The sequence below is a fragment of the Siniperca chuatsi genome, linkage group LG3, assembly GCF_020085105.1.
Source record: "Siniperca chuatsi isolate FFG_IHB_CAS linkage group LG3, ASM2008510v1, whole genome shotgun sequence".
NCBI classification, from domain to species: domain Eukaryota; kingdom Metazoa; phylum Chordata; class Actinopteri; order Centrarchiformes; family Sinipercidae; genus Siniperca; species Siniperca chuatsi.
The window spans coordinates 11,251,338-11,273,307 of record NC_058044.1 but is presented as its reverse complement, the minus strand read 5'-3'; the positions used below and the strand labels follow the sequence as shown (position 1 = coordinate 11,273,307).

At 41.5% G+C, this 21,970-nt stretch overlaps 1 protein-coding gene and 1 long non-coding RNA gene across 6 annotated transcripts in view; both read right to left on the bottom strand.

Annotated features, from left to right (window-relative positions):
* The window catches only part of znf827 (zinc finger protein 827), a 70,036-nt gene extending 53,574 nt beyond the window's left edge, over positions 1 to 16,462 (bottom strand). For 2 of the 5 annotated variants that reach the window (XM_044190711.1, XM_044190712.1), the window contains exon 1: positions 16,043 to 16,459. In XM_044190711.1, the coding sequence (XP_044046646.1) occupies positions 16,043 to 16,085 (43 nt within the window). In that variant the 5' untranslated portion in view covers positions 16,086 to 16,459. Of the gene's footprint in view, positions 1 to 16,042 lie in introns of all 5 variants that reach the window. The other 3 variants (XR_006377491.1, XM_044190713.1, XM_044190714.1) reach the window with 3 other exon arrangements.
* LOC122873681 lies at positions 5,783 to 16,024 on the bottom strand. The gene is made up of 2 exons (XR_006377492.1): positions 14,519 to 16,024; positions 5,783 to 6,181 (listed from the first exon to the last, which is right to left on the bottom strand). It is a non-coding gene; the product is annotated as an uncharacterized LOC122873681 (long non-coding RNA).
* Positions 16,463 to 21,970: the final 5,508 nt, after the last annotated feature.

The window sequence follows — 21,970 nt, the reverse complement described above, 5'->3', positions numbered from 1 at the left end:
ACAGACGCAACGCGCCCGTAAATGACACCAATGACACGCGGTAGAGACTCTCAGCATAGTTTGTTATTACATGACTATTTTGGTACAAACATTTACCTGGCAGTGTGGTGGATAGCCTTCCGAGATTTACCTGCATTTGGCGCTTGGCGGGTGTTAATTTCGGACCCTGGTTAAAACTGTTGGACATTACAGGTAGTGTTCTTGTTCATTGTTTCACCACACAGTGCTGTCAACAATCTCCATTTGTGAACTTGGCAGGATTATTTTGGCCATGGCTTTTCTAGGTCAGAGAGAGGTCCATGTATGTGTGTGTGCATGCACATATGAGTTTAGTACAGCGAGTCAGCCAGGTTTTCTTGTCACACAGAATGATCGCTGGTAAAGGGAAGAGCAAGGCGCTGGCGTAAAGGTAGGTCAGGAGGTCACCCACCACATGACTTGTGTGAGGCTGCTGACTAACATATTCCCTCTCTCTTTCTCTCTCTCACACACACACACACACACACGTATATATACACACAAAGCTATTCTGTGACTTGGCCAGGCATGAAAATTGGCCTCACTGACCCCAGGCCTGAACAGGGTAGGGGGGAGAGGAGACGGGAAGTGGAAGGAAAGAAGGGACAGATAGAGGGATGGTTAAGGGAGGAGTTGATTTGGCTGGGCAGGCAAGAAGAGGAGGCCATTAGCCGATTAAGGCTGGACAGGGGTGCATCAATACTGTGCCGATGTCAAAATGAGAGTCATGCCCATGAGCTAATATAGCAATGAGAGTAAGAGAGGAAAGAGAGAGGTAGTGCAGGTCAGGGAATCACTAAAATTGCAAAGATTGCTGACCGCAAAACCATAAAAAGAGAGATAACATAAAAGACTGCCACAACATACCAAGACTAAAGCCATCACATCTTCATTGCCAAAATGATTAGTCTTACATGGTCCCTGCTATGACTGGGAGGAGGAGATGGTGGTGGTGTGTGCGTGTGTTTGACTGTGGGGATGGGTTAAGGAGGTAGAGCAGGAGTGAGGACATAGGAAGGAAGGCAGTGAGTATGGATGTATTGAGGAAGGAGCCACGGCAGTAATTAAGTGTCCGGCTGGGCCCTGGTGGGGGTTGCCACGGCCGCGGGCTATGCTAATGAGCACGCCCGGCGGTCAGGGCTGCCTTATTAGTGCCTGCTGGACAATATGGTGGGAGAGACGCTCTACTGGCGGGCTCACGTCTCTGCAAATGACAAACGGTCCTTCCGAGGAGGAAGGTAATTCCATTAATTGGGACACTCTGGATCAGAATCGCCTTCCTCCACTTTTCCATAATCTCCCACTTGCTTGATCTCTTTCACACCAACATGCTTATTTTCTTCTTATATATGTCTCCCTTTATCCCTTTCCCTCTTTCTCCTGTCTCCATAACTGGGAATACAAATATTAAAAATAAATAAATAAACACACAGATGCTCTAAATAAATCCAGCTGTATGTGTGGGTGCTAGCAGACATATTTCCCTCCATTCACATAAAATTGAACGCCATCAATCTGCCAAAACGCTGTTGTTCTTTTGCAGGAGCAACATGATAATTGCTCCAAAGTTTATCCATCATGTTATTTCCATTATGAAGTTGATGAAACATGACAACCAACAAGGGTATGGGCAAACTGTGTGATCATTGAAGCAAAATGTCATACAGTGAAGCAGGTAACTTTTGATGAACTTGTTGATGGTGTGATAGCCTGTGCCCTGTGTTGGGAAGTAACACCACTCCTTTAAATTAACCTTTTTGAATTAAGTGCAGTCCATTAGACAAACTGTACTCTTAATATCAGTACTTCCATATACATCCATTTGGTATATATGTAGTCAATTATATAGGTCTAGTAGTTGTCAAGGCCTCTACTTTTAGTGACTTGAAAAACTGACACCTATTTTTCTTCTATGCATGAGTAAGCTAAACCTCTAGCAATTAATTATGTTGACGTGACGTCTTAATCCGGGGGGGGGATCCTCCTGTGTATTGATCAAGGTTCATGTTAGACATGAAAAACATTATGAAACCTCAGAATCAACTCCATTTCAACTCCAACTATCTCTGTTATCCTGTCCACCTGGTAGTCTGTGACAAAGACATAAAAAGCCCATCTTTTAGTTGCAATCTGAGGTGAGGCGATACTTTCAGTGAGGATCAGAGTTCAGGCAGCAGGGCTATATATAATGGCGGCTGAGTCGTATTGAAATGTAGTGCAAATTACCATCTGTGTATTTTCGGCCTTGGCCTCCGTGGTTTGTGGGTACTTTGGGCGGCATGCCAGAGGTGAAACAGGAAGGAGAAGTGTTCTTGGAAGAGAATGAGACGACTGAGAGCCCCAGACCTCTGAAATTCCTCATTGCAGATGAAGTGCACTTTACCCCCAGTTTATTTTTCCCTTCCATTTTTAGCATCTTATGTTTAAAAAAAAACAACTTGCTCATGACCTCAAATGTGTCATCAAAGCTATGGACCTAAACTGCTGGAGGGAGAGAAGTGATATGTCTATTGCATCTTTGCAGCATAAGTTGACATATTACAAAGATTGTGATTCGAGGAGATAACAACTGAATCTGATTAGTGACTTTATTGTCCTACCCTGAAATGATTCAACCTGGACTGGAAGTTAGTGTGCAACTCAGATGTTTCTGAACATGCTTTGGACAGACCATGCTGTGTTGTACATGTGTTTGTATTATGGCATTAAGGTAATGTTGGTATCACTAAAATATAATTCACTGTGTGCCTGTTTTGTTGTGACATCTAAACATGGGTGTTACATATATTACTGCATTTTAGAAAAGAGTATAAAGGTTGGGATTAACAAACCTGTTTTCCAAAATCCAAAAGTTGAATTCAGATTTATTTGCTGCCAAGTATCACAGTATATGAATTTAGTACTTGCAGTGAGCTATTTAACAATTTCCCCACATTTCTAAAAGGAGAGTACATTTCCATTGCACATGCAACAACATCCTGATGCAAATGCATGATTACGGTGTAAGACCATTACAGCAAAGCCTGCGTGAGTAACTAATCAACCACAAATAGACATATGTTGCAATTTTAGAACTTTTCTCACTTAACAACACTCTCCGTGGTTGAACACAGAGAGTTTCCCACAAAATTATTAGGATGATCATTCTAGCAATAATCTACAGTTCAGGCTTGAAACTGTATTACCCGGCTAATGACACAAATTGGTGAGTGAAAGCAGGCCAATGTTCCAAAAGCTGTCACAGTCCAAAAAACAGCATCAAAATGTTTGAAACGTCTATTAGACATGATACTGTCAAATCTCATCTATGTCTACCAATCCCCATTGGTGGACAAAGGGCAGTCCCTTTCTAATTACTGCACCATACTATCAGAGATGTGTGTGTATTCAGAATTTGCTTCTTAAAAAGTCTACAATGAAATGCAATTGAAAAAGCAGAGTGATGAAAAGTTCGCCAGAATGGTGCATTCATGTGCCATCGTACAGACTACATAAAGTGACTCCCCAAATCAGAAATTAGTTTGTGAATGTGTTGCTGTTTTAAGGCAAGTGTTGGATGTTAGAGATCCAATTCCACAAATTCTCAAACTGTGGACTGACTTCATTCAGTTCTCTCAAACAACCGATAGATGATGTGTATTAAACGTCACTATTGTGTTGTGTTACCAAGACTGTCAATGGCAGCTATCAGTCAATTAACAAATTATTAATGCATAAAATAATAAGTAGTTATAAGTAATTAATCACATTGATTCAAAAATCATTATTCAATACTTCCACAAATGCAATATTTCCACCAACAGTCCTGCTCATTGGTTTACAACAGCACCCACAATATATATAGTATATCGTTATATTGTACACCCCTACATCAAATCAATGTAGAAAACCGCAGAAATACACCAAGTGGCTCACTTATTGTATTCATGGATGCATTTGCTGCTAGTGCTGGTCGTGGATATTGTGCGTTTGTGGTAAGTGAAGGCACTGTTTGAAACCAACCAGATTAAACTCACTAATATAACTGACAAACGTATGATATGCATGATGAATATCCAAAGCACATTGATGTGTTCATGACATGAGCCACTTTAGCTCTCCAAGCTACTGGATCCCTGACCAGCTCTGAGGTGGCATTGATTCTGACTGGGTGCATAAAACAACAGAAAAGTAGAGTGGGTCTGTGCCACAGCAGAGAGGCAAGGATAAACTGGCTAATTACAAGGTGAAAAATACTTAAACCAGCATACTGGTATTCCCAAGGCACTGGTTTGGACAATCAACTGGCCCTGCGTCAGCATCTTACTAGATGATTTTACTGTCAAACTCTGCTAAAATTTGTATTTTATTATGAATGACTTTTGGTAACGATGAGTCATGCTATTTTATTGAATCTGCTTTACAAGCACTGGTAAATAATCTAAGCAGCCATTAGAAAAGACAATCTCATGTCCGACAAGGTTGTACACACCTCCTCTTATCTTCTATGTGCAACTTATGTAGTGCCTTCACAGGGTTAGTCTCTCATCATGAGCATCCCCCATTAATTGAACAAAATAACAACTGCCTGTGTATTTACTAAATGTTTTCCGGCAAAAAGTTTCCATCCAAGAAATGCAAGAAAATAAACCCGCAACAGATTAGCATGTTGGGGTCCTTCACAGCAAAGTGTCAGTGAGGAGTATTACTCAGCAGCATAAGTCTAAATCCAGCATTTAAAAATGCTGACCAGCCATTCTGCTCAGAAATGGTCATTTGATCACATGGGTTTGGAAGGTGCCAAATTTCTTCAAATATTTTAATTTTACATTGTACCATTTTCTCTAATCTTCATTGCTTTAGCCACTTTACGTGCTTCTTAGCTCAGTGTTTTTAGGCCTTTATGCTTTAACTGCTCTATTGTACCACTGCTTGTAGGCTAAAGACACAATACAATGATGCTTTAAATTTCAATACAGTACAAACATCTATCCAAAATTTGTAATAATTAGCATTGCTATCATGAATCATAATATAACACTCCATTTATTGTGGAAAAAAGCCAGATGCCATGTCTGTCTGTAACCAGCCAAAACACAATCCTTTCATTTTTGAAAAGGCAGTAGGCTATTCAGAAGGATGCTGTTGAGATGGCATGTTCCCTCAAACAAATTAAGAATAACTAACCTAAGAGCTAGTAATTACTGAAAAATAACACTTTTTGACTGATTGATTTACACCATAGATTTAGGAACTTATGTGTAACTGTGGCTGATGCACATGAACATGTTTTTTGTCCATTTTCCAGTAAATATCCAAACAAATTAAGAGAAATCATGAGATGCCTGGTAAATGGGGCTCATTGCCAGTATAGTGTCTAAACACTATACTACAAAGACCAATCTCTTGATTCTGTGAGAAAGAGCTGTTCACAAGAGCTGTTCATATTCATCAAGACTTAAGCCATTCTATCTCATAGGAATAGGCATATGTGGGTGGCATCCTTCTTTGTGAAACTGAATACAGGCAAACACATGCAGCACACTTTAAAACACCACATATGGTAGAAAAAAGCCTGCCTCTGACACATAAGTGCTCACAATAACACACATTATTTTTCTATGAATTTAAAATGTTGTATTGCTTACTTAAAATGTACTTGGTAGCATTCCAATTTGACTGACATAACCAGATCAATTTGCCGTGCTGCAGTGGTTGTTTTACAGGGTATCGCATATACAGTGTTTCCTACAGACTGACATAGTAACAAATCCAGAGGACAGCATGATGGTAACCAGTTTATTACAGCTACTATAGAGACATAACAGTGACATCTTTTCAGTGCTTTTTTACTTTTCACAATTTCCTCTTCTCAAACACTGAGTAATTAGCATATGCCCGCAACTGTTCAACTAACATAACTCCCGTTGCTTTCAGGCTAAATTGTCATGAATGCAGCTCCGATTACCATTTCTAATTACAATCCACTTGATATACAACTCAGATCCCATCAATTTTTCTTCCGGTTGACAAAGTAACCTCATTCAACCTAGACGTGGATGTCGCGGTAGCATTCTCAAGTAGATGGGGTACATTCTTTGGAACAAGTGCGAAAAGAACAGGCCATCACCCTGCTGTGTAGTTTTCTGGCATACTGAAGCTCCTCACAGAGGTGATTTTGTGTCTGTGGAAGAGAAGTGAGAGAGAGTGGGAGGGTGGAAGGTGGGAGTGTGTACAGCATCCATGTATTGTTTGTAAATCACCCTACTGGCAAAAGGGACACTCAGCTCTATAGCAGCCAGTCCACCCAGGGATACAAAGCAAGGTCCGGTGGGAGGTGGGGGTAGAGTGAGAGGTAATTCTATATGTACGTGTTGTATGCAAGGGGACAGTGTGTTAGAGCGATGGAGGCAGTGTCTATTAGAGACACTCAGAATGGATGGCAAGGGAGAATGAGCAGAGGAGTGAGGAAGACGAAAGAGGGAGGGAATCTTGAGAATTGAGGGGGGTGGGGAAGATGCCTTTTTTTAATGGTGGTATTGGTTTGACGGCTGTTTGGCAGAGGCGCCCAAGGCAGTGCCTGCTTGGATTTTAGCCTGTCACTTAGGACAGGGACACTAATCAGCATTGGTCCCGGTCCCTACCCCAGGAAAGGGGGAGCACTTTCAGGCCATTATTAAAAAAAGGAAAAAGAAGGACCAAGAGAGGGAGAAGAATTGCTGTGGCACAGCAGGAAATGCTAACCGCTAACCTCATTTACATGCAGGTCCAGGGAGAATGGGGGGAGAGCTTATTCCGTTTCCAATCTCCATGTTAAATGCTGGCCAGGGCAGCTGATGGGAATGAGAGGCATTGTTCGCCCCATGCTGCTCTTTCCCTCTCTGTTACACCAATACCTGCCTCAGTAATTTCAATCTCCACCTGAAATCTATATGAGCCTGACATACGATGTATGCGGCTGTTTACTTTGTGCAGACTGTGTACTGCAACCAACCTTCATAGGTCTATCTGTTCTGTCATAACCAGGTTGTGACCTGAGGCTGCCGCATTCAAAGCCATCCTTCACCCACTGAGTCTGTTCTGTGGCATAATGATTGCTATGACAACCATCACTTAAAGCCACGGGTAGGTGGAGGAGAGATGTCAGCTTCTCGTCTACTCTTCTGATGATCTCATTTCTGGCTGGCAGGTACAACAAGGTCAAACCACTGAAACTGGCAAAGTGGCTGCTTGCTACATGCAAATGACAGAACCTAGTTTCCAAACAATTACACTGGACTGTCCAAATCGACACGGGGCTAAGCTCTAAGAACCATAAGGTGGGGGATAAAAAAATAAAAAATAAATCAGGGGAGTCAGAGAGAATGAGATGTAGAGGGAGGGATGGCTGTCTTTGGCCAGCTATGAGCACAAAGTCTGGCTGTGCGTGCCAAATGAGGTTTTTAAACGTTTTTTCTGGGAGGATTTGTGCTAATCTAGAAAACCTTCTGGAGGAAGTGCAAATACATCTGCCGCTGACCACTCCCCTGTAGAGTACGAGGGATTAATGACATGGCAATCTGAACCAACATGGCCCCCATTCAAACATTCGTGGGCAGTGGGAACATACGGGCAATCATGAGCCGAGCCATCTGATTTAGTTCTTTTTAGAATAGCTTGCTACATACATCCATTCATTCATTCATTATCTTACTCTGCTAATTTGTCCAGCTTCATTTGTTTCTACTTATGTTTATGGTTCTTACAGGTACCATAAACTACAGGGCTTCTCACTCAGAGTGAAATATCCAGTGATTAGCTAATCTCATTAGCATCACAAGGGCAAAGTCAAGTGACCAAATGCCCTTGGTAAACAATGAAAGGATGCGACCTGAGTCGCATCGTTGCTTTAATGCACTTGGATGCTACGACTACATTGTGCAAATCGGGAAGCCTCCTCTACAACACTGAATTAGTCAAGACACTCACCTGCATTTTCAGCATCATAAACAACCTCACACGGCACTGACAATGGCTTTCTCAGAGATGACATCACATCAATGATTTTAACTTCTCAGGATTTTTGTCCTGCAGCCAAACACTTCCACTCTCCTTTTAGAGGTGATATATTGTTTCCCTAGAGAGCTGTCACTGCCTTATGGTCCTACTATCCTGTGTCTGTAACAGCCCCCCCCCAGTACTTTTAATCTCCCTATAAAACTAATCCTTCATCCCAAAAAGCTGCAGACACACAACTGTTAGCCCAGCTAGTTAAAGACATTAGCCTGTGTCTTGCTCTTGACTGCCTAAATGTGCAATGTGGAAACACTTCCACACCAAGAGGAGAGACGGGCTAGCCTGGCTAGTGCACTAAAGTCTAACTAGAGGCAGGCTTGAGAGAGAATGTCTGTGTGCATATGTGTGTAAGAGGTCTCCTGTCCTCCTCTACCCACACAGGAAGTGAGGTCATCCCATAGCACTGCGCCGTGCAGAGTGCATTTAGTGAGGGCGATGGTTTAAAAAAGCAGCTTTACGGACAGTTCATGTATAATATGCTAAAGCAGTAACTTTGTAGGGACAGAATCCACAGCCAAAAAAAAAAAAAAAAAAAAAAAAACACAAATCTGATGCCACCATGTCAAAAACCTCCCAATTTCACATACTAGTTAAAGATGTTCCACATGCTCCAAAATTCCTTTACAGCCCACAGGCAATGGGCTGTCTTCTAAGACAATTGTGGAAGTTCTTCATCGCTGTACATTGTAATTTTAGTGTCTTTCTAGGAGTGAAACGTGAGACTGAGTCCAACAATAAATCACATCCCTGTTTAGAGCGGGTGTCTGGCACGACTGGCCGGCTTCAGCTCCCCAGACCACCACCTCCTCCACTGCTGCCGCCTCCTCCTCCTCCTCTCCTCCTCTCATGCTCTCCATCCCTCATGCCTGTTAAAGGCTTGTCCTGCAGGGCCTGGATGCACTTGTGTGGTACAACAACAGAGAAACCGCCCAAAGCTCTTAACAGCTCTTCCTCTCCACTTCCTCCCTCCCTCCATCTCCACTGCTACCACCACCAGCTCCTCTCTCCCTCTCCACTCTGCTCTGTCTTTCCCAGCTGCACCGGCGAGCTGTTCCGTATGAACTGCTGCCAGCTGAAAGCCTGCTACTCCTGTGAGATTGCTATTACTCAGTGCAAGCAGGGCTCTGCGTAGCCAAAGGGCTGCTCTCCGAGCTGTAGATCTCCATGTTGTGACTTGTCAACACGGGAAAAATCGTTACCAAGGCTGAGGCACTTCCATTCCACACAGAAGGGGGTCTGATTGAGACCAGGCAGACAGGCAGGTACTGTACTGGAGGTATTAGGACAACTACTGTTACCTGATTTTGTGCTGCAGAGGATTATCTGCTTAGAGAAAGCACTTCTTAAGAAAAAATATATTTCCACGGTGAATTTCAACTTAAGTTATTCATACTGAATTAAGTTATTTGTAATCAGATGGTAAATAAGATGAATCAGAGGTTTTCATCTGAGATTCAACATTTTAAAAGTTGACCATTTCAGTGTTTGTTTGTTTTTTTTTAATGGTACAATTTAAACTAAACTGTGGTGTAGAGTACTAGAATTTACTTTTTAAAGATGCCAGCAGACAACAAAAAACAAAAAACAAAAAACAAAGTATCTTAATGTTGTTGTTTTTTTTTTACCATCACTGGTAAATGCAGGACTGTGTGTTTGCCTTTTGCACTGAGAATATCTGAAGTTGAGTATAAACACATTTATTTCTTTATTATTCATTAAAATAACCATAACTGTTTATTGATTACAGCTGTTATCCTACATAAAAAAAACTGTACAAAATTGACAATGTTTTAAATCGGGCAAAAGCTGATAAAAGAACAAGTAAACTACACTTCTTTGATAACTGGTGCTACAAACCCATTTTAGTTGGTATTCAAAAAGGATTCAGATTCAATAGCCAACCCTAGGTAAATGAAACCTTCTGAATGTCATACTCGCGCTGGACATATACATTATTATGGCACATAATATTAAAAATGGTCAAATCTTAAATAAAGATCATTATTTTCTGCAAAGATATTTTGTCACTTTTTGTTGCTTTGCCATTAAATAAGTGAGCAACTTAAAAACTTTGGGTGAGCTACTTTAGACTTCTCTACCATCCACAACACTTTATCGGCTCTTCTGCTGAATGCTAAATTATTAAACACTCAGTTCTCCTTCCAGTGGCCTCAAACATTTTCTAATAAAGAAAATTTGTGGTTTATAAAACAAGAGCGACAATTTAGGGGTGACAGTATGCAAAATCTCACAGTGTACCAGGGTTTTCAGGTGAAGGTTACACGTTTTCGGTGCAGAAATAAAAAACAAATACAATGAGCCTTTTTCTTACCGTTAAAATTAAGTCACACAAACATTTGCATTATGGTTAATACGTAAAAGGCAATATGTCAGTATTGCTCCAACTTAATTACAATATTGTATACTTGTAAAGGAACATTATAGTAGGATCTTTGATCATATGCCTGAATACCATTTTGTTTGCGAGTATGAGTATTCACACAGATAAACACTCCTATGGCATTTGTTATGGCCCTGCCCGAATGTGTAGCGGGAGGCAGCCTGAACACCACGGAGAGAAGGACTTGGACCCCAGTTGTTTTTTTGGTTTGTTTTTTTAAAGCTTCGATAACAGACACACCTGGGTCATGCCACCACAAATGAGTTAGCATGTTTGACATAGCTATTTGCAGGGACATATCTTACCCAAACTTGGGTTGAACAATGTAGACACACAGGTTTTGTCTGATCCACTTCTTGTCGCCAGGGGTTACTATAATTTACTAGGAATCCACAATGCTGCTAAAAAGGAGATTTAAATAAAATGGGAGGGTCTTCGAGCTCTGGATTCTCCTTTACTTTTGCCATACTGTTTATATTTGATAGATGGGTTGGGCTACCTTAAGTAGCATAGCTTATCTAACAGCCAACAACTTGTGAATTGTGGAAATAATCAGTCATTATTTTTGAGCTGAGAGTTAGTAGAGGCTATGACAATTATGAGACACAAAGTTTGCCCGGGAGGGGAATTTCCTACTATATTCCCTGTGCTAGTGTAAGGACTAATGAAGTGACCTTGTAACTAGAAGGTCTCTGATTTGAATTCCTGGATGGGTAGAGTGAAATAAGTGGAGACACCTACTGTCAATGTGATGATGAACAAGGTACTTGACCCCCAGTTTCACAGTATAGTTCTCTATTGGTATGGCTGTACTCGGCAGGTTCCAAATGATAACTTAACCAAAAGTTTAACGAAAGTAGATGTGATACTCTGTCAAACTTGCCACTACACAGGGATCTACGCCGATATTCTGTCAATTTTCAATTTCAGGCATTAGCCATGTTCTATAGTGACACTACAATGAGCTATGTGAAATAAATGGGCACACAAATTCAAATCAACCAGCGAACCCCGGCCGCTGCAGTAAGGACTCAGTACATGGGGCGCACGCTCTACCAGGTGAGCCACCAGGGCGCCCCAAAGAAGTTATTTTGAAAAAATCCTATTTCATAGGTTATTCTTGAGTAACATACAGACCAGAAACATTTATTTTTAAGTTGCATTAACCCTGAAAATGATCAATGACATGATGATAAACCACCCTGCTGCATATGTTCCTTGCCAATTGTCTAAAGTAGTAAATAAGGTTAGCGTTTGTGTATGAGATCCATACCCAGAGGCTTAGCAACTTCTTTGAAACCAGGCCAATTAAACCTTACACAACTAACTGTTTATTCACATCAGTCTCAGTGTTTTCATTTGCTATCAAGTGAAAACAAAAGGCAGAGTCCAGTTTGGCCACTGAATATGAATGTTCACTGAAAGCAGGTTTCTATGCTCTCTCTCTGACAGTGTATGGTGAGTGAGGCATCCACCACCTTTCCCCTGCCCTTTAATTCATTTCTAAGTTAAAGCCTGTGTATCATTATTCGCTTGAGCTCCACTCGCCCGACACCGCCAGAGCACCCAAGCCCCATCAACTTGAGGGGGGAACGCGGCGGTGGTGTTGAGGTGGGGGATTCTTGGCAGAAATTCCCCACAAATTTAATGCCAAGAGTGAAATGGAAACCTCCTCTCATTTTCCTTTCCCCTTAAACCAATGTTTTCAAGCCCCAGCCCCACCAAGGTCATTATAATCATAGCAAGTGGAAGGGAGCCAGTGACCCGCCATTACAGTAAGGTAGAGAGCCACCCAGTCAGTCAGCTATTGGCTGACAAAGAGGAGCAAAAATCTGTCTAGAAATGTTAAAAATCTCTCTACTTCAAATGTAGATAACCAGGGGAAAGGGGAGCAGAATACAAGCGTTCCTACCAATACACATAAGGTTGTGCTCTTTATGATATGGACTCTCATGCAGTCTATATTTTTAACATACTTACCCACTTTGAGGACAAGGATGACGACTGGTTGAGAAATGTTAAAAAAGGGACATGTTTAATCTAATATCACCGCCTATAATATGTACAATTTAGCATAGAATATGCCAACAATACTGAATATGCCTGTTCATTTTTTAAATCACAAAGTCACATACACAAAATATTAGACCTTATAAGCATTTTCACTAACCCTAACTTTTAAGAGTGAGTAATAAGGCAGCAAAATTACACAAACAATAACACACTGCAAGGTCATAAAGAATGGCAGTTTTCATTGTGGCACCAAAGGTCATGTTTACTTGTCAGAGTGAAGGCGCCATACTGTACTGTGACCTCCATAGCCAGCTTATGTACCCACAAACACACACACACACACACACACACACACACACACAGACACACAAGGGTTGCGTTTTCATTTTCACATGTGCGTGTCGTGCACACACACTTTAAGAATAGTCTCCTCTCACAAGCTGTGCCACAGACAATAGGACAGTGCACACTGGACTACACAACCCATATATCTGGGTCTGTGCTAAGATAAAGCACCTCCAGCATTAAAGCCAGTGTATTAGCTTGCCCTTTTTCCACCACAGATGAAGAGATTTGAAGCTCGATATTGTGCTTGTTGGCTGGCACACCACCAGGGTGTTGTTGGCTGAATAATGAAAACACACAGACTGACAGCGAATGGCATGAGGTGACACTTCCATTCTAGAGTGGGAAGATCCAAAACAAAGCGCAAAAAGCTTCTGACAAATTCATACTTTTCGGTGACACTTTGTTGACTGAGGAGGGAAACAACTCCTAAATCAGAAAAAGGCTTTCATTTAAACCCAGGAACACAGGCACAAGAGTGCTCCAGTACAGTGCCTACACAGGAGTACATGATTTCAGATACGTTGGTGAAGAGTATTTTTGTTGCAGACCAATTACAAAGCAGCTTAATTGAAAGGTTAACATGGGCCAACTTTGGTCTTCTTGGCCAAAAGACGGAAAATATTGGACTTCATGTTTGACTGATCCAGACTATATAATGATGACACTGTGTGAAATACAGTTTTTGCACCTAAACCGTGTGCCTTTTTAAAAACATGATGTCTAAACTCTAAACAACCTCATGCATTTTAACTGTTTTAACTGATCTTACAATTATTATGTCCACAATTTTTCTAATATGTTAAAACTGGTTTAGCCTATTAATTCTTTTACATTTGAAACTAACAAAGCCTGTCCTTACATATTTTAATCATTATAAAGAATGGCTTGTTTAAAAAAAAAAATCCTAAATTCAACTCCAGGGTACATTTGGATGTTGAAATGGACAATCAATTGCTATTTATTACCCTACTCAAGGTACTACAGCAGATGCTAAAACATGCTTTTATGTCTGCTACCCAAAAAACATAAAATCTATTCCAATTCTGCTACATTTTGAGACTACTGACTCATTTCACAAAAATATTCAAAAACTATTAATATACATGTGTCCCTGTTAACAGGGTGATATGTCATAAAATCCTACACAATGAGTCACTCCAATTAACCAAAACTGGACACGTTTTCTTATTTGGAAGAAAAATGTACAACTTATAAAAGTATCAATGGGCCATATACTGTACTCCATACTGTATTCTTAATCTAGTCAGCGTACAAACAGCATGGAAACATTTATACAGATGTAATTTCAAATGAAGTAGATGAATGTCACTAACAAAGATGGGAAATTCAGGCAAAGGAAAGGTGTTTCAGGTGTTAAAATAACAAACTACTGCATGTACTTCATGATTACACTGTACACTAAATACACAGACTTTGGTTAACGATGAGGAAAACACATTCACTGGACAACCTCCCTAAAGGAAGCCATCGGTAGGCAGAGTGTTAGTAAAAAAAAAAAAAAAAAAAGAAAGAAAAAGGCTGCAATGGTTTATGTTCGGTTATACTGTATATCATGACCCTGTTCTGTGCAGTCCAACCATGTGGCTTATATACTCCTTATGCAGCATATCAGGGAGGACTCACTGTCCAAATATCTCGCAGTCACTCAGTCACATATACACAGAGATACACTCAGTCACTTACCATTGTCACCCAGTCTCCACCTCTATGCCTCCCAGCCAACCGCTGCAATTTCCCAAGTTCAACCCTAGGTCAAACACCTGAGCAGTAGATCAGTGAATATTACCACTAAAAAAATAAAAACACAAAATGTGTGTATATTGTGTGAAGCTGCATGAATTACCCTGTGATGTATATTTTTTTTATTTAATGTGTCAGAAATATTAAACTGGGAGAAGTGCAGGAGCTCATTCTGTCCTCGAACCCTTTAGAAATTAAAAGATAACTTCATGTAAGTAAACTGAGTAAAAGAGACAACTTTAAGTAACCTTTTTTTCATCGTGGCTGCTTATGCTGAACAGCTGGCATGGTCTGACATTTAAGAAATAAAGAAGGTAGTGTCATAAGATAAATGTATCAAGCCGTCGTTGATTTAAAGATGAGTCAGTCAATTATTCACTACATTTGCATACCAATATGACTAATTGAGCTGTTTGCTTACGCATGTATTAAGCAGAAATGATCAAGACCAAAAAAATGTCACTCTCGGATAATTCCTTTAGTAACCGTTGTCATTGCCCACTACCATCTAAGCAATCCTCTAGTGGCCGGAGTGTGTTATCACAGCTTTTCATTATCTGGACTGATTAAGACACAATACGGACATTCAAGATACGGAGGGTCAAACGTACAAAAGTAAACCAACCTCCCACCAAAAATCAAATACACGGGAATTACAATAGGTTTCTGCTGCGACACAGCGTTATTTTAAGCAACGTAGTAGAGCATAACTGTCGTTTCCCTTTTCTAACCGCGTTATTGATCGTAGTCTGTCTGCAATGAATGGCTGCAAAGGGAAGGGGGAAAAACCCTGAACTTCAGGTGACCGACCATGACTCTGACATAGCCTGCATGCAGACTGGGAGGGGTAGAAAAAAAAATACATGGGCTTGGAAAAAAAAATAAAAAAATTCTCTCCACACTTTTTAAAGTCGACGATAAACAAGCGCGAACAAATTCGGTTCCGCGATTTGGAAGGAAAACTGTTAGGCGAAAGTTAGACGTTTATTTCCGAGGAAATGAAGTTTACCGAGCGTTGCTAGATAGCGCTATTGCTAACTAGGAACAGTAGGGTATGGGTAGCCAGACTCTGGCTTGTCTGATCCGACTGACCCTTCATTTTATTGCGGCCAGACTCCCAGATCCTCCCCTTTCTACCCGAAAAGCGACCAAGCAGAGGCGAACACATTACCGAAAACGCTCGGCCGTTATTCCTCACACACAACCGACACATATGCCAACTGACCGCAACCTTTAGCGGAATCGGACCTTTATCGATTATACTCTTAATAAAGCCACGTATCATTTATCCACTCACTGCCTAGCTAACGTTACCCATCGCCAACAACATGGCTGCCTCGCTCGGACCTAAAAAGGGAGAAATAACCTACGCCGAGTCTTTTGTCTGTTTCACCTCTTTAACCCTAAACTACTGCGCAAAACACACGGAGAGCCGTTAAAATTGAACAAATCGAGTGAACGACTTACGTGAAGGCAGGCGCTTGGGTTGCTCCTGCTTCCTCCTTGGCATTTTCCCCCGTTTTTAATCACATTCTCGTCCTTGTTTAGGGATAAGAAGAAAAAAGGTTTTTCCCATTGAGACTGGAGGCGCCAGTGATGGCAGGGACTTGGTCGTGCACCTGGCTTTGCTCGGTTTAAAGTGTATTGTTGGGGAATGGGAACACAGGCGGAGGAGGTGCCGCTGTTGTTGTTGCCGTGTCTTGACTATGGCTGCTCTCGGTGCAAGTGTGTCTCCGAGCCCCTAACTAACACTAATGCAGGGATCAAAGGGCAGCAACAGCAGAGCAGACACACACACACACACACACACGCACATACGCGCGCACGCATGCACACACACACACACACACATTCACACGCTCTCACACACTCGCGCACACACTCAAACACGCTCTTGCGCGCACGCACACATTCGTGGAGCTCGCCCCCGAGAGCAGCGTGCGGACAAGGTGCCCCCAAGCTTTCAGGGTGTATTGCTGAAAAGAAAATGTATTTGAAAAAGCAAAGAGGGTATAATTCAGCAGAGAGACCATATTGATGGAGTCGAATTACGTTAACGGAATCTATTTAATTTCCTCCACACATAATATAATAGTGAGTGACGATAATAATTTATGCGAGTGATGCAAACATGAATGTACATGTCAGTTTAGACGCTATGAAATAGGCCTACATAAAGCAGAAGCATGTTAATTAATTTAGCTTGCTTTAGCAAAACAGATAATTTACCACTATAACCAAATCTTTATTGTAGCCTAATTAAAAATAAGTATCCCAATTGAAGCATGGTAAAATTTAAATGCTGAAAATGAATATTAGTAGGCAAATATTGACTGGAGGACTTCATTTACACATTGATTTTGCAAACATATACATTAAGTCTATGCTGCTGTATAATTGTAATACTAATAATACTTTTTAGTGTATTAGTATTAATAGTAGTAGGCTACATCCAGGGTATTTATATACTCAAAGACATTTCAAACCTATGGCTTATTATAGCCACTCTTTCTCCTGAAAAGTTTCTACTGGGCTACCATTTCACCATGATTTATAAACTATATAAAAGTTGCATGAAGAAAGTAAAAGCTGCAACTTGAACTATAGATTAGTTAATAACAATAAACATCAACATTATCAAACATCCTATATTTTAATTTGGTTTATTTCTGTCATCAACTCCTCCTACTCCCATTTCTCTCACACACAGGCTTCATACATGTCAGAACACTAATTTAAAAACTGCCTGCTGAGTTATACCTAGAATTTGTCTATTAAAAGAACAGTAGAAAAGGGTACATCGTGTGGGAACCAGTATTAAATCAGGTGGGGGCAATAACTGGTGTCAGTGTCAGAAAAATGTCCAACAATTATCCAACCCAATGTAGTCATCTCCTCATCAAAGTTGAGAGACTAAAACTGGCCAGAGCTGAATCCTCCTCCCTCTCAGCTGGGTGTTGGGGCTTTTTCACAGCGCAGGCTGTCCCCCACTCCCTGCTGTTGGACTCCTCCAGGCTGCGTTCTGTTGGCCTGCCGCGTTCTTTCACACCTCGGCCGTGTGTGAGGAGAGCTGTGTCTTCATCCCTCCATCCTTCCATCCTCCAGTCCTCCTCCTGCCATGCCTTCCACCCACCCCCAGCGGAGGCGCAGGAGGCTCGTTACCGTGGCAATTAGTAAAAAGCCCAAATTAGCCCTCTTGGCTGTCCACAGGTGACAAAGACACTTTGCATTTCTGCTAATTAGGAAACAGAACAACATGATTAAATGGGGCCTATCAGGAGGAGAAGTGGACAAACATGTTCCACAAATAGAAAAGAGTTGTATATTATTGCATCTCCTGCATGAAATGATTAAGCCATCCTATTGGGTTTTTCATTTGTGGACAGGATAATGTTGGGTTGTGATACTGAATATTATAATAGTTTAGAAAATAACATTTTAACAGACTTGTGTGACTGTGTTTCTGTGTGTGTGTGTGTGTGTGTGTGTGTGTGTGTGTAGACAGCTGTTTCTTACCTCCACCTGCAGGTGGACAGTCTATGGACAGGTGCTCTGACCAAAGAGTCGATGAGCTTCTACAAGGAAAAGGTTCAATTTTTTTTATTTTCTGCGTTCTGTCTACATTTTTGTGGAGTGCACAAAATATGCATATGGCAAGACCTTTCTCGAACTACCTCAGGGAAAAAGTACTCCATTTAAGCACTCAGATAACTACTATAGTTCTGCTGGTAAAACATTCAACTTTGACAAAGAGTTAAAAATTAAAGCGTTTGTACTGCATGTATATGTTTGTGATTATATGCCAGTGCACAGATAAGCTAGAAATAAATTGTAAAAGATGGAAAAGGTGACTTTGAAAGCATCCGTAGACATTTTCTGGTTCAGATCAGTTACAATGTCTAAAAAAATGCAGTGCAGTGCAAACTATTTTTTAATGATTCCACTAAATCATTGTAATGTAGCAGCTTTGGTCTGTATGTCTTGATGAAATCACAGATAAATGTCTTTGTTCTGTAGGTTTCTAGATTTCTGAGAGAAATGTTTATGCTTACACATTTTTTATGAACGATCCTAGGGAAGCTGAAATTCTCCTTTAAGCTTTTTCATGCTGGATGGCTTAGTCAGTGTTAAATCTTGCTCTGTGTATCCACCCTTTGCTTATTACACCACATTAGGGGTAATTAATGATAGCAAACTCCATGTAATATCAAACTCAATTTACCAGAATGACTTATTCCAGACATAAATCAGTTTAGAAATGTAAAACTTCTGCATCCGGTGACATCATGTCCACTAAATATTTTCATTAACAGAAAATAAGTTATACTAGACTACTAGTGTTTGTCTTGGTGGTGTTTTTGTTCCCAGTTGAGTTTGGTCACCACGGGGAGGTTGCAGCCTGTTCTCTGACCCTGACAATGCCAGGCAGCTGAGGTAATGCTGGCAACAGGACAGTCTGCTGATAGTAGCCATGGCAACACTGACATGACCTCACTCAGGGTTGAACCTAAAGGTCATTCCTCATTGCTCCAGGGATGAGTGCTCCAGCTATATTATCAGTGACAGCTCTCAAATGTCCCAGCTGGAATGCACACTATACACATACAGTAATGCAAAAAGGCTTTCACTGAATAGCCCTTAAGTAATGCCGCACTAGGTGCTGTGCATTTGTGTCTGCTTTTCTAACTAAGTGAAGATGTAGAATATACTCGAGGTCAATTAAAATGGTTTTGTTTCACATCCCAATAACTGGTGCAGGTTCCCTGCTTTAAAAACAGCTCTTATTGTCAGTCGACATTATTACTACTTATTAAAATGGTTCCCTATAGTGGCACAACCGTTAGTAGGGGCTAAATGAGTTTCAGGTGCTTCAGTGGAGGTTGGAGCAGACTGGCAAGAAATGAGCTAACTTGCTTATGTGCCTTGGGGGCAAGCTGAACATCCTCCAGTTTCTTCTCCTTTTCTCTGCCTCTTTTTTTCCCCTCTCCTCTATCCTCTCAGGCCCTGTCCTGTGCAGGCAAGCCTCGTTGGACTAACGTTAGGCTCGGCCAGTCAGATGTTGCCCTGGGGTAAACAGAAACATCTGTCCCCTGCCCAGCCGTGACTGTCGCTGAGTGATAAATCCTGGGGTGGCTTGTGCCAGCGCTGTCCGGCGTGCCACCTGTCCCCCTCCTACACAATATCCCCAGCCCAACCCCTACACATACACACATGCACTTCACCCTATTTGCACTCGTCCGCCTTCATCCTGACAGTGTGACAGAAGCAGGTGGTTCACTCCCTTTTTGCCCTCTGGCCTTCTATGCTCTCGTCCTCGGTTGGCACATTTATGCAGGGAGCGAGAAGGGTTGTCGCCTTTAGCAAATACCAATGGAGAGATCCATGTACCAGGTTATTCAGCGGTGGTCCTAGGGAGCTCAAAAGCCTATAGCAGTCGTTTCCTCTAATCAGACATAAAGTCTGCAGATAAGAACTCACTTTCACAAAGGTCAACAAAATGCTCACTGAAAAAAAAACATCAGAAAGTGCTGGAGATTTGAGAGGAAGTGACTTAAATGACAATAATTTTGACTTATTTAAGGATTTTTATGCTACAACCCATCTGATCTTCTTGTAAATTCAACTGTCAGAGAAAAGCAATGCTACATACTGTATTTGCTGATACTTTCGCTCTTTCTATCATGGCTTACACTCCTGCTACCACTTCCTCTCTCTGCTCTACTACTTTTACTAATGTGACTGAGGCAGGTGGCCAACTTCCTGCCCTTTGACCTTCAACAGTTTCCCCGCAGTAAGGATAGTGCAAACACACATGCACACTCACTTCCACACACACACACACACACATACACACATACACATACACACAGAGGAGGAGCCTAGGTTGCCCTGGGTGAACTGGGGCAGAGGTCTTGCAAAAGGCCCTGGAGGGAAGCGAAGGTCCTTCGACTTAAGGACAAGAGTTATTTTAGCAGTGACAAACCTGACAGGCTGAATGATCCCCACAGTACCAACACCTCAGTGAATATGCACATCAGAAAGAAAGACAGAGAGACGTGCAGTATAAAATGCAGCCCCGTCTAACAAAAAAGTGACTAAAAACTGAAAGGAATCAGTGAGCTGATTAGTGACACACATCCTCTAAAAACAATGTGCTCTTTTGTAATTTCAAGCAGTTTGCATCCTGAATCGCAGTACATTTCGCACAGAAAGTCACAAAGCACCAGGATAGTAACACTGTCTGCCACCTGCCTCTAAATCACTTTTTTATTCCAGAGGCTGGGTGAGCAAAAATAATTACAAAAAGTGTTACGAACAGCTATTCATTTGTCCACCCTTCTGCCCTTGGCTGCTTGACTATCTTTTTTCTTTACAATATGTCTGAATTTATCTAGCAAAAGGCCAGTGATAAATTCTTTTTACCATTTAAAATAATATCAAATTAAAGAGCACTTCAACACTCAAACACGTGTTCTTTTGAGCTGTACTTTAGGCCTGTGCACGTCTGTGTGCATGATTTGCATGTTTGTTTTATGCCTCTATGTGTGTGTAAGAGGACCCATGCTGATTAATGTCACTTCATATTGTAATGGAGCGTGCTGAACATGTTCTGATATCTGTAATGTGTTACCAGTCTCAGCTTGATTTTATTGCCATGGTCTAATAGGATATTGCCACGATCACAATTTGGATTAACTTCCATATCACTGCTGTTAGACCAAGTGAGGTTTGTATGTGTGTGTGCACACAAATGATAGAGAAGTGGGGATGTCTATCAGGGTAGGCTGCTCTGGTCGATTAATTTCACATTCTGCAACTCCTTCATAATGTGTCTCTTCTATTTGTCATCACACTAGTTTTCATTATCAACAGTTACAGCTGCTGTTTTTCCTCTCATTGATGCTGTGCTGAGGAAGGAAACATTTTTGACCCTGTGTAAAATAAGGGACTGCTGTCTGAATTTGCTATGGGGGATGCAGTACCGGCAAGTGCTTTCTATCATGATTGGCATGCCTCTGACGCACACACACACAAATACACACACAGGTATAACGAACCCTAGTAAAGAGGTCTGGCATGCTTTTGTATGAACATTTTTTTGTCAGCAGGGAGCAGGGAACTCTATGCAGAGGAGGCTGCCCTTGCTCTGTGAGTCCTTTGTCTCCCTACATCCCCAAGCTCCACCTCTCTCTCAGCCAGCCCTCCAATGGGAGAGCCTTCAGGTGTTGACCTTATCGGGTGGAGGTCAAAGCCAGGTCAGGGATCTGTTGCTAGGCTACCATCAGATAAGTGGCTAGGGTAGGCAGCAGTGGGTAGCTCTGTCATTCAGGGCTTGTCATGTAATCTTGTTCATTTGCAGACAATTGTCTGGACGTCAGAAAGGCTATCTGGCCC